The sequence below is a fragment of the Moschus berezovskii genome, chromosome 20 (assembly GCF_049115385.1).
Source record: "Moschus berezovskii isolate FMDL1 chromosome 20, NW_MosBer_1.0, whole genome shotgun sequence".
Lineage (NCBI taxonomy): Eukaryota > Metazoa > Chordata > Mammalia > Artiodactyla > Moschidae > Moschus > Moschus berezovskii.
The window spans coordinates 57577033-57589841 of NC_142479.1; the positions used below are offsets into that span (position 1 = coordinate 57577033).

General features: G+C 36.9%; 1 protein-coding gene across 2 annotated transcripts in view; it reads right to left on the minus strand.

Annotated features, from left to right (window-relative positions):
- Nucleotides 1-12809, minus strand: part of NSF (N-ethylmaleimide sensitive factor, vesicle fusing ATPase) — a 152848-nt gene that overhangs the window by 109095 nt on the left and 30944 nt on the right. For both annotated transcript variants that reach the window (XM_055408110.2, XM_088829180.1), the window contains exons 5-8: nt 10226-10392; nt 6976-7083; nt 6575-6650; nt 3945-4100 (exon numbers count right to left, since the gene is read on the minus strand). In XM_055408110.2, the coding sequence (XP_055264085.1) occupies nt 3945-4100; nt 6575-6650; nt 6976-7083; nt 10226-10392 (507 nt within the window). The remainder of the gene's footprint in view (nt 1-3944; nt 4101-6574; nt 6651-6975; nt 7084-10225; nt 10393-12809) is intronic.

Consider the following 12809-nt stretch of genomic DNA (forward strand, 5'->3'; position numbering starts at 1 on the left):
TTTCAATCCTGGGACCCAAAAGGTAATTCTATTATCCCACAGAGTTAAGGATTTAAGGTCTTTCCTAACCGGTTATCACTGTAGGACATTCTAACTAAGAGGCTGTTGGGTACCCGCTAAGTGCAAACTTCAGGTCTAGTTTTCCTTGCTAATGCTTTCTTATGCTTTCAAGGAAGAGCAGCCCCATGTGGGTTTTGGGGTGAGTCCAACTGCTCCAGATAAGGAAAAAGTAAATAGTTACACTGATTCAAAAAAGAACAACAGAAATCTAAGTACATTCCCTCAAAGTAACTCCTTTTCCTAATTCTACATATGACCTTTCTTCCACTCTCTGTGGGGCTGGTTGTATGTGACCTCTTTTCCCCTTAAAGATCTTCCTTGACTTTAATTCTATTAAAAAATACATATATTTTAACAGGGGCTTCCCTGGTGGTTCACCAGTAAAGAATCCACCTGCAAATGCAGGAGACATGAATTGGATCCCTGATCCGGGAAGATCCCACATGCCTTAAAACAACTAAGCCCATGCACCACAACCATTAAGCCTGCACTCTAGAGCCCAGGAGCTACAACTACTGAAGCCTATACACCCTAGAGCCCGTGCTCAGCAACTAGAGAAGCCACTGCAATGAGAAGCCCATGCACCACCGCAACTTGAGAGTAGCCCCCACTCACTACAAGAGAAAAGCCCATGAAGATTCAGCATAGCCAAATATGAATAAATAAAAATTTTAAAAGAGTATCTCTTAAAATACTGTAACAAAAACAGGAAGGTATATACTACATACTTCAAAGTATTTCAACAGAAAAACTAACATATGGGAAACTCTGGGACCCTTATTTCATGTCTATTACATTATCTGATCCCTATTTTTTTCCTGCATAACTGTGTGCCTCTGGTTAATTCTTTAGTCTCTCTGTATCTCATCAGCAAAATTCTGTATGTATCTAAACTATATATGCAATTTTGAAAAGCAACATGAAGTTTTACAGGCAAGAGGAAAGAACTATATTACCTAGAAGCATAATTATCAGTTTCATAAACACAATGACAGAAGAGAATTCTAAATTTATCACTTTGTGAACTTGAAACCTTGATATATAGGCAAGAAGATCCATTTAGTTAAGATTCCTGTTTACAAAGTAGACATAACTCTAGATTCCATGGTAAAGACAATGATTTGGTCTCAAGCCAAACTAAAAATGTTCCCTGTTTAAATAAAACAAAACAGTCTCATAATCTACATTAATTATTCTTTTCTAATCCTTATTTTTTTTCATTTGAACTGATTTAACCAATCATATCCATGTCCAGTGAGATCCCATGCAGATTTAGTTAACGAAGAATGAACGAAAAAAATCAGCCAATTCTGTTCCCACTTGGCAGGGTAAAAGAACATAGGATATACATAAAAAAGATGCATGTAATGTTAAGCCTAATGAGAACTTTCTAACCACATTGTACTCAGAAGGCAATGAAATTTTTCTACTATGTAATTCCTCCAAAATTCAAATGAGAAAAGAAGCCTCTATAGGAAAATAAGGAATGATACATGCACAGCAAGAGAATTCTCAGCCATTTCACCATTAAAAAAGTAGCATAAGGACACTGAGAGTCTTCATTCAGAATAAAGAAAAAAAAAAGTTGTCTTTCAGTTCAGCTCAAAAACCAAGGTACCTTAAGACTTACTACCTTCCCCCCATCCCATTTTTTAAATTTATTTTTAAAATGGAACATAATTGCTTTACAATGTTGTTAGTTTCTGCTATATAACAATGCAAATTAGCTATATATATACATACATCCCCTCCCACTTGAGCCTCCCTCCCACCCCAATATATTCTTTTAAGTCAAATTGACAACACATGCTTCTTGATGACAAAAAGCCATAAAGATAAAAAAGTATTACTTTTTTAAAAGAACTCATTTATGCCTAAGTAAATCAGTAAAAATATTAGAAAAATAAATCCATAAAAAAGGTAATGGGTAGTAGTGCTAACAAACAAAACTGAAATTCAAGGTCCTTGGTCAAAAAGCACGTTAACAACAAAAAGCATACTGTACAATTCAACTAATTTCAATATGGACTGCAGAAACAGATTAAAGTCACTCAGAAATTCCAAATCTGTTCTGATTTAATTTCAAACTCTTCAAGAGCTGACAGAGTCACAAACCAACAGAAATGGGTTTACTTCTTTATAAGTTGTTCTCTCAACCTCAGAGAGAGGCCCTAATGAGCAAGGTTTGGACAATGCACAAACAGGAAACTAGTATCTGAATCCTTGTAAGCTTTTAAACCGTGAGAAAATATTTTAATATAGTTAAAAGATATAACTTATAGAAGCAGCTATTTTTCTACTCATTGGCTCTAGAGGGGTGGTGGTTTACTCGCTAAGTCGTATCTGACTCTTGTGACCCCATGTGCTGTAGCCCTCCAGTCTCCTCTGTCCATGGACTTTCCCAATCATGAATACTGGGGTGGGTTGCCATTCCTTTCTCCAGGGGATCTTCCCAACCCAGGAACCGAACCCACGTCTGCTGCATGGCAGGCAGATTCTTTACCGCTGAGCCACCAGGGGGAGTTTACATGTTCAAAGACACAATCATACTCTCTGTAATGGGGCTCGGGCTTGAAAATGAGTAAAAAGATATTGCACAAGAGTAACTTAGAACATTTGGAATCATCCTTTAATCTCTGCTTATACCTCAAACATACTTAAGCAGTATTTCCATGTCTTTATCTTAAAGTTTTATGGATTTATTGTGCCTCAAAATACACATTTCCAAGGTAGTGAACTATCACATTTTTAATTATTTTCCAAACTAAAATTCTGTTTTTTTATGGACTTGGCCTTTGTGTCTTTCAGATAAAAAAAGTATCTTATTGCCATTTCAATGTGTATAAAACTCAGGTGATGAGGGTCTCTGTCATTTTCTCTTAATCCAATTTCAAACTCGACCTTTAGCCAGTGAACAGGTGTGTGCTGTGTGTAACTGATCAGAGTGAGCAACTAGGCCGAAAGGCTACCAACAATAGGAGGTTGACAGAACCAAGCACTTAGGGCCTAGAAAGTAGTTCTGAGCCCCACCATGATGAATATACTTTTATCTCCCAGTAGCAATTTAAAGATAAAGAATGATGGAGGTGAAGGGAGTAATATATTTGTATTCCTTCAGTTTTTTTGGATACAGTTTTTAACACGAATAGTCTGCCAAAAGCTGTTATGGTATAAATTCCTTCCTCAGATATTCTGCAGCTAACATTCCAATCCAACGTATGATATGCATATGAAAACAGTCATGACAGCATTTCCACCAGGGCAAATAAAGCCATTTCACACACAGATAAATTAAATAAACCTTCAAGAAAAAAGTGATAAATGACTAGTGCATTTCTTTGTATGCAATGTGGAAATTCCTATGTATATTCTGCATTTGTCCTTTTGCATAAATTTAAAACATGCCAAGTATCCATTTACCAGATATGAAGATGTATTAACCGGGTAATACAATTTAAAAAAAAGCAACAGCTAATATTAGAACAGTTCAGTTCAGTTCAATTCAGTTCAGTATTAGGCATGGTAAATCTGACCTTTAGTGAATCTTTAGAGTCAGATGACATTTCTAAATAGGCCCTGTTTTAAAAATTCATAAATATATAAATATAATGAAATTTCTAAATATGTCCTATAGAGAAACATACTTGGATAAGTAAATCAAGCAACCACAATTATTTTTATGATTTTCCCATAAAATTAAAATGTAGTTTTAAAAATCCTAAAACTTTAAAAGTTTTTTTAAGCTTTTTTAAAAGAGGAAGAAAACAGAAACAGTTTGCCAGGCCTGAAAAATAAGTTCAAAACATTACTGAAAACAGATTTTATCACATTCATTTTTTAACAACAATACAAGATTTTATCCAATTTTTCTTTTTAAAACTCACCCATCTGTTCCACAATCTCTGGAGGAAATACTCTGGAAGCAAATGCTCGTCGAAAAATATCTGAAAACTCCTTGTCCAGACCTCCTATTCCCATTTTTTCAAAGTTCCAATCAGGATTGATGATAGACTGGCGATTTTCCTTGGTTTTAGCTTTGCCTATTTTAAAAAAGATAATCAAATGTGAGAGAAGAACTTCATCACTAAGTGTAAAAAGACAGAACCCCTGGGCATCCTCAGTGAATAAAGAAAAGCTATCAAACATGAAAACACCTTCTTAGCTGATTTGTTAAGAAGGATGAGTTTTGTTATATTTGCTAGTTTGTCTGGTCCTCATTTAGGGTCAGCAAAACACTTTCAAAATGACTGGCTCAACTCATGCTGTAGTCAATCCATGAAGCTTGGTCTTATTGACCTCTAACTCCTAACCAAGTTAACTAACTTGGTTTATTAGAAGAAACACCATGTGCATATCTGATGAAGAAAACACTAGTTGCCAGAAATGCAACTGAAATCTAGCAGTCCCTCAAGGCTCCTAAAGCAATATTTAAAAATACATATACTTATCTAAATTAAGTACATAATCAGGAATTTAACTCTTCAGCCTGAAAAGATGTATGAAGTTTAATGTCTTATTTGCTTTTTCTTCATTTTCACAATAATCTAAAATTATCCTAAAGTCTTGGATGATTTCGAAATTCATGTTTTCAAATACTTTCACAAAGAAGAAAACTATCTAACTTAAATGTCATAGTGCCCCCTAAAGTAACTCAAGAGAACCACATTAATTCTCTCAAACACAAAGAATAAAAGTGCCTTAGTACAGTCCACATAAACAAAAAAAAAAGAAAGTACTATAGTTTTGTTTTAATTAGGGAATAACAGGTCACATTAGAAAAAGTTTACCCTACCTAGATGCTAACTGTATGGTTAGAGTTTTGTGGACTTAACACTTCCTTTATGAAGTAACCAAAAATACTTTTCTTACACTCTACTGCCCTCTTGTGGCCAAATTATACAACTTTACTTTCCAATGGAGGAAAAAAACTATTAATCACACTTAGAAATTACCTCCATTGTACGAAAGTCATGCAACTCTCTTGGGATAATATACCATATAATATACAAAGAAATCACTCCAGAAACATACTGGATCAACAACAGGAGATTATGATATATCCTAATTATGATCGAACCTGAGTCTCCTACTTGGTAGGTGGATTCTTTAGCCACCAGGGAAGCCATAAAACAATATATTAGTCATTGAAAACAATATTGTAGAAGTATATTTATTAAGATGCATGAAATATGTTAAGCAAAAAGAACTATAAAACAGTATGGAGATATAATCAAATTTTTTAAATTTTAGAGTGAGTTGTTTTTGAGTGCTTATTCATATTTCATGAAATAAATATTTTACAGTTGAAAAAACAACAAAAGAGGAATGATAATTTATGGCTCTGGAGAAAAGGACACACATTCAAATTTAAATGACATTGGATATAATAGTGTGTAACCACTGAAAATCCTCTACCTTGTACTGGGATAGACATCAACATAGGTAAATACAGTTAATGGCATCATTACTATTTTTAGAGCCAATCCACATTATTTTAATATAATAAAAGTGGGGTTAACGTACAAGAGTAGGACTGAACTATGAATCTGCTGGAAAGACTTTCTTTACCTGTACATTGATCGTTTAATTCAGTCACTAATGGAAATAACGCTAGTATCACATTTAACACACAACCAGCTGAGGGACATTCTACAAAATGCATGACCAGCTCTTATGGTCACGAAAAGACAAGGAAAGTCTGAGGAACTGTCAGAGACTGGAGAAGACTATGGAGACTAAACCACTAAATGCAACGTGGAATTCCGAGTTAGATCCTGGAACAGAAAAAGGACATAATGAAAAAACTGATGAAATCCAAATAAAGTCCTCTCTAGCTTAGTTAGCAGCAATGGAAACATGTTAATCTGGTTTTGGAAAAGTGTACTATGGTTACTTAAGAGACACCATCACAGGAAGCTGGTTAAGGGTATACAGGAACTTTCTGAAATATTTCTTATGAATCTTCTGTCAGCCTGCACGTATTTATTAAAAGTTAAAAAATTTATTTTTATCTGTATCTTTTCCCTTATTTTTAGTGAGGTTACTAGGAAATTTAAAATGACATACATGGCTCACATTATATTTCTATTGGACAAAACTGATCTAGTGAAGGTTTTAAAATTTTTCTAGATCAGTACATCCGAAAGATAGGAAATACTCCATGATTCCGTGATAAGCCTTTTCAAGGCAAGTGTCTCTATTCTCCCTCCCTGTTTAATCACTGTAGTTGAGTCACATATTGTTAACAGACATGCTGTGTTTAGCTGCTCAGTCGTGTCTGACTCTCTGCGACCCCATGGACTGTAGACCACCAGGTTCCTCTATCCATGGGGATTCTTCAGGCAAGAAAACTAGAGTGGGTTGTCATGCCCTCCTCCAGGGGATCTTCCCAACCCAGGGATCGAATCCAGGTCTCCCGCGTTGCAGGTTCTTTACTGTCTGAGCCACCAGGGAAGCACATTATTAACAGATGGTCCCACTTTACTCAGAGTCTTCTAAAAACTGTAAATCTTACCAATAAGATTGAGTGATGAATTTTCTGCTTTTTCAAATGCAACCTGACTGTTTCCAACAACCAGCCCTATTTCAATCTATAAAGAAAGACAATAATTAGTAGTTAGTCTTACAGCAGATTTCTGGACTTCTCAAAGCAAGGTGAAAAACAAAAGAGAAATGAAGTCTCCATGAGTAACGCAAATTTTTCAGACTATCAGCTATTTCAAATTACTATTAGATCTTCACATAAGTCTGTTTTATACTGTATTTTAATAACTATGCTGGCTTTAAAGGCAATTTTTCCCTACTATCTTAAAAGAGTACATAATATAAAAGAAATCACTGAGGGAGAGAATGGCTAGGAAAATTATATTAATTTGTACAGTGCACATCATACAGATTATCAGAAATAAAACATACCTTCTGTCTTTTACCAGTTGCAGGCTCTCCCTTGAGGATACTAGGATCCATGGCTTCAATGTCTTTGACCAGTAAGCCAAAAAGCTTTTCACTGAAGCTAAATACAAGCTGTGTAGAAAAGATGGGGGGAAAAATCACTTCATGATATAATGGTTCATGATATAATGGTTTGATTTTCACATCATCGCCAATGCTTTTCAAACGCAGGCAAGCAGCTTTCTCTTGTAGATCACTCTTCTCCACAAGGCCAACTACCCACATAACAAAGGAACTAACGTTTACTGAGTATCTGCTGTGTGCCAAACAAACATTACAGGATGTTCTGTAATACTCACTAGCTCTCTCGCAAAAAATCAGTCCTATTTTACCAGTAAGGATGCTGAAATTCAGAGAGTTAAATGGGACCTAGAGTAACAACAACTGACAATGCCAGGATGCAAGCCGTGATTGTGTGCCTCTAACATCATGCTTTTCTACAGTCAATACAAAGTGCCTTCCACTCAAGTGCAGAGACAGCTTCTGAATGCTCATTCACTCACCAAATATTTATTAAGTGCCTTGTACAACCTAGGCCCTCTTCAAGATACCAAGGTATAACAAAAATACAATAAACAAGGCTGACTGTCAATCCTGTCACTACTAATTACCAAGAATGGGAATAAATACTAAGAAGAATGATTTAAGATATTTATTTCTTCTCTGTATTATGGAGGATTTTCTTTTGTGGGTTTGTAGACGTTTGCATGTCTCTGGGTTTTAAATTATTACAAATACCAAGGCATTTTCTATTAAAATACAAAAGCTAAAGGAGAAGGTAAAAACAATGAAGTTTTAGTTAGGCAATTTGAGCACAACTATCAGAAAGTGTAGGAATCCAGAAGGACTATGGTGAAGCCCAAAAAGCAATGGGCAGGTAAGTCAACAAATTATCAGCTACCTATCGCCCTGGGGAACCTCCTCAATCCATCTAATTCCAAGTAGCAGCCCAGCAGATCTCTAGTGCATCATGCCATTTGACTGACATTAACAGTACATGGCATTTCTTTCTTATTTTCTGTCTTTCCCAACTAGAAAGGAAGCTCTACAAAGGTAGGAATTATGTCTGTTTTATTCACCAAAGATCTACAGGGCCTAAAACAGTATTTACTGAACTCATACTAGGTGTTCAACAAGTATTTGTTAAAGAATGGATCAACTGACTAGCGGGTTCTTGTCTCAGCTACACAGGGCAGCTCACAGATCGTCTCTGGACCTAAATAAAACTCATGTGCAAAATGAGGAGGTTAGACAAGATAACCTCTGAGGTTCATTCCAATTGCAGTACTCTTAAAAACAATAATAAGTGTTCTGGGTCCTTTTCCTGTTTATCAGTAACTCAAGTTTCCAACTGTGAAAGTCTGATATTATGGTATATGGGTTAACCAAATCCTTAAGAGTCTCATCTTTCCAGGTAATGACACTCCAGTCATCTCCACAGGTCCCTCCTGCCATTTCTCCCATTTTACAGGCCTTCTCACAGGAAAGACACAAGGACCATCTAGGTAACTCGTAAGAGATCAGAACACTAAAAAGCTGGAATTTTCAAACTTTTTGGCCTCAGAATCCTTTTATATTCCTAAACCCCCAAATTTTGTTTATGTGGATTGTAATCTGTTGATATTCACTGTATTAGAAATTAGAATAAGAAACTTTATTAATTAAAAATAATAATAATTAAGTACATTATATATTAACATAAATAACATAGTTATAATTTATTTTAAACTATTTTAATTTCCCAAGGTATAAAACATAAGTGGGAAGAGTGGCACTGTAACATTTCTGCAAATCTCTAATTTCTTGCTTAATGGAAGACCACTGGGCTTTCATGTTTGCTTCAGCAAGCAGCGTAACTACGCTAGTACCCATCAAGTGGCCTGCACAACTCCACTTGTGAGAGAATAAGAGGAAACAGGCACATGACAACCTTTTTCAAAAATGTCTTGATACTAGATTTGACCTCACAAACCCCCTGAAAGGGCCTCACAGCCACAGTTTGAGAACAGCTGCTATGGAGCTATGGGAGGAGGAAGGAGTTAATGATTCAGAAAAGTCACAGAAAAAAAGACAAATGGAATGGTAAGGTCAAAAGAGTAGAGATTATTTATGTAGAAAAACAAATAATAATTTATGAACTCACACATTTTTTAGGTAAAATCAAAAAAAAAAAAAGAAAACACAGAATTTCTTCTTAGGAGACCAAACAATGTACTAACTGAAGTCCAAAGAAGGGAGCGATATCACTTTTTTCTTTTATTCTATTGGACTATAGTTGACTTACCCTGTTGCGTTAGCTTCAGGTGCACAGCCAAGTGATTCAATTATACACATATTCATTCTATTTTAGATTCTTTTCTCATATTGGTTATTACAAAATATTGGGTACAGTTCCCTGTGCTATACAGTAGGTCTGTGTTGGTTATCTATTTTACATATAGCAGTGTGTGTGTATGTGTGTGTGTGTGTTCACCCCAAGCTTCTGATTTATCCCTCCCCCAATGTTTCCCTTTAGGTAATCATAAGTTTGTTTTCAACAGCTGTAAGTCATTTCTGTTTTGTATATAAGTTCACTTCTTTTTTAAGATTAAATTCCATATATGAGTCACATCACAGGGTATGTTTTTCTCTGTCTGATTCACTTCACTCAGTCAGTATGATAATCTCCATGTTCATCAATATTGCTACAAATGGCATCGTTTCACTTTTTTATGGCTCAGTAATATTCCATTGTATATATGACCCTCATCTTCTTGATAAGCAATATTATTTTTAAGAAGAGAAAATCTGGGCTTCAAAAGCTCCATAAAAAACTGAATATATATTTACATGTAATGTTGTTAAGATTCTCAAAGAAGCTCATAATCAAAAAAAGTTAAGAATTGCTTTTCTACAGAAATACATCAGGAAAACAGAAAGACATTCCCAGACAAATATCCCATGACAAGAAAAGAAATTTGATATACATGTCTACAGTGTTCCCAAATTTACAGAAAGAAACGCTGCTGTCCTTATATATGACACTGTAACCTAACTTTACAATTTTTCTAAACAGTCTGCTAGAGGTTCAGAATATATATTTCCCTCACTTTTTATCACTCACCTTAGATACAACTGTTCATATGCAAAGCTCCTCTCAGCCTTTAAAGAACAATTAATTTTGGACAAGTACAGAGATTAGAATGTCTCTAAATGAAAGAAAGTTTAAAACTACCTGTTGACCCACTGAGAATGCCTGGTTGTTGAACTGCTGAATAAATTCTGCGGCCATCTTGTCAGTATCATATGGGTTAGAGTCGATACTTTTTTTCTGCAGGAAATCAATCTCGATGGTCATCGTGCCAATACACTGCTTGGCTTTGTCAAAGGTATATAAGGACACTAGGGAGGAAAAAAAGGAGCATTTTTTTTAAATCACAGAGACACCAAATCCTTGCTGTGCTTCAAGTAACTAAAAGTTTCACATAAATGAATTAGAACTTGACCAAAGGGGGATTTTTCATGACCTTCATTGGAGGGATACATAAGGCACAGATACTTTTTAAACATAATAATAACCACTAGAGATGTTCTTCCCCCTGAATTAATTGGAACATACTGAACAGCAATCTCCTGTACTTTTACCCCTCACCTGACTGTTCTGGGGAAATTACAGCTGTCCCCATATAGCCTCTCCATCCTCCTCCTTCTCATTAAGCAGAGGATGAAGTGACAGAATTGGGAAGTCCTGGTGGATATGGCATACCATGCTGTTTCCAAACAAGACTTTTGCTTGACACACAAAAAAGTTAAGGTCAGAGGTGTGTGGACTCTTCTGCTTTAGCAAATTAAGAGTGTAGGACCAAAACAAAAACCAAAACAAAACCAAAAAAACCCTTGAGAAAAAAATGTTTCCTAGAGGGATTTCCTCCAGAGCAACTTAAGATTTTGACATTTCTTTTTTTAATACTACAAAAATATTTACTGAGCACCTGTGATTTTAGGAAACCACAGTAAATTCTACATGCGTAACAGGACAAAGACCAGACCTTTAGTTCATTTTTGTATTCAGTTAAGTCGCGTCCGACTCTCCGCGACCCCATGAATCACAGCACGCCAGGCCTCCCTGTCCATCACCAACCCCGGAGTTCACTCAAACTCATGTCCATCAAGTAGGTGATGCCATCCAGCCATCTCATTCTCTGTCGTCCCCTTCTCCTCCTGCCCCCAATCCCTCCCAGCAACAGAGTCTTTTCCAGTGACTCAACTCGTTACATGAGGTGGCCAAAGTATTAGAGTTTCAGCTTTAGCATCAGTCCTTCCAATGAACACCCAGGACTGATCTCCTTTAGAATGGACTGGTTGGATCTCCTTGCAGTCCAAGGGACTCTCAAGAGTTGTCTCCAACACCATAGTTCAAAAGCATCAATTCTTTGGCAACCAGCTTTCTTCACAGTCCAACTCTCACATCCATTCATGACCACTGGAAAAATGATAGCCTTGACTAGACAGACCTTGGTTGGCAAAGCGATGTCTTTGCTTTTTAATATGCTATCTAGGTTGGTCATAACTTTCCAAGGACTAAGCATCTTTTAATTTCATGGCTGCAATCAGCACCCGCAGTGATTTTGAAGCCCAAAAAAATAAAGTCTGACACTCTTTCCATTGTTTCCCCATCTATTTCCCATGAAGCGATGGGACCAGATGCCATGATCTTAGTTTTCTGAATGTTGACCTTCAAGCCAACATTTTCACTCTCCTCTTTCACTTTCATCAAGAGGCTTTTGAATTCCTCTTCACTTTCTGCCATAAGGGTGGTGTCATCTGCATATCTGAGGTTATTGATATTTCTCCCGGCAATCTTGATTCCAGCTTGTGCTTCTTCCAGCCCAGCGTTCCTCATGATGTACTCTGCATATAAGTTAAATAAGCAGGGTGATAATATACAACCTTGACGTACTCCCTTTCCTATTTGGAACCAGTCTGTTGTTCCATGTCCAGTTCTAACTGTTGCTTCCTGAGCTGCATACAGGTTTCTCAAGAGGCAGGTCAGGTGGTCTGGTATTCCCATCTCCTTCAGAATCTTCCACAGTTTATTGTGATCCACACAGTCAAAGGCTTTGGCATAGTCAATGAAGCAGAAATAGATATTTTTCTGGAACTCTCTTGCTTTCTCCATGATCCAACGGATGTTGGCAATTTGATCTCTGGTGCCTCTGCCTTTTCTAAAACCAGCTTGAACATCTGGAAGTTCACGGTTTACATATTGCTGAAGCCTGGCTTGGAGAATTCTGAGCATGACTTTACTAGCGTGTGAGATGAGTACAATTGTGCGGTAGTTTGAGCATTCTTTGGCATTGCCTTTCTTTGGGATTGGAATGAGGACTGACCTTTTCCTTTTTGTATTAACAGCACCTAATAGTGTGGAGAAGGAAACGGCAACCCACTCCAGTATTCTTGCCTAGAGAATCCCAGGGACAGAGGACCCTAGTGGACTGCCATCTATGGGGTTGCACAGAGTCGGACACGACTGAAGCGACTTAGCAGCAGCAGCAGCAGCAATAGTATCTGTGGGCTTCCCAGGTGACTCAGTGGTAAAGAATCCTCCCGCCAATGCAGGAGATGCGAGAGATGAGGGTTCAATCCCTGGGTTGGGAAAATCCCGAGGAGGAGAAAATGGCAACCCACTCCAGTAATTTTGCCTGGGAAATTTTAAGGACAGAGAAGCCTTGTGGGCTACAGTTTATGGGATCGCAAAGAGTCGGACATGACTGAGCACAGCAAACAAACAACAGTGTCAGCAGGATGCTTAATATATT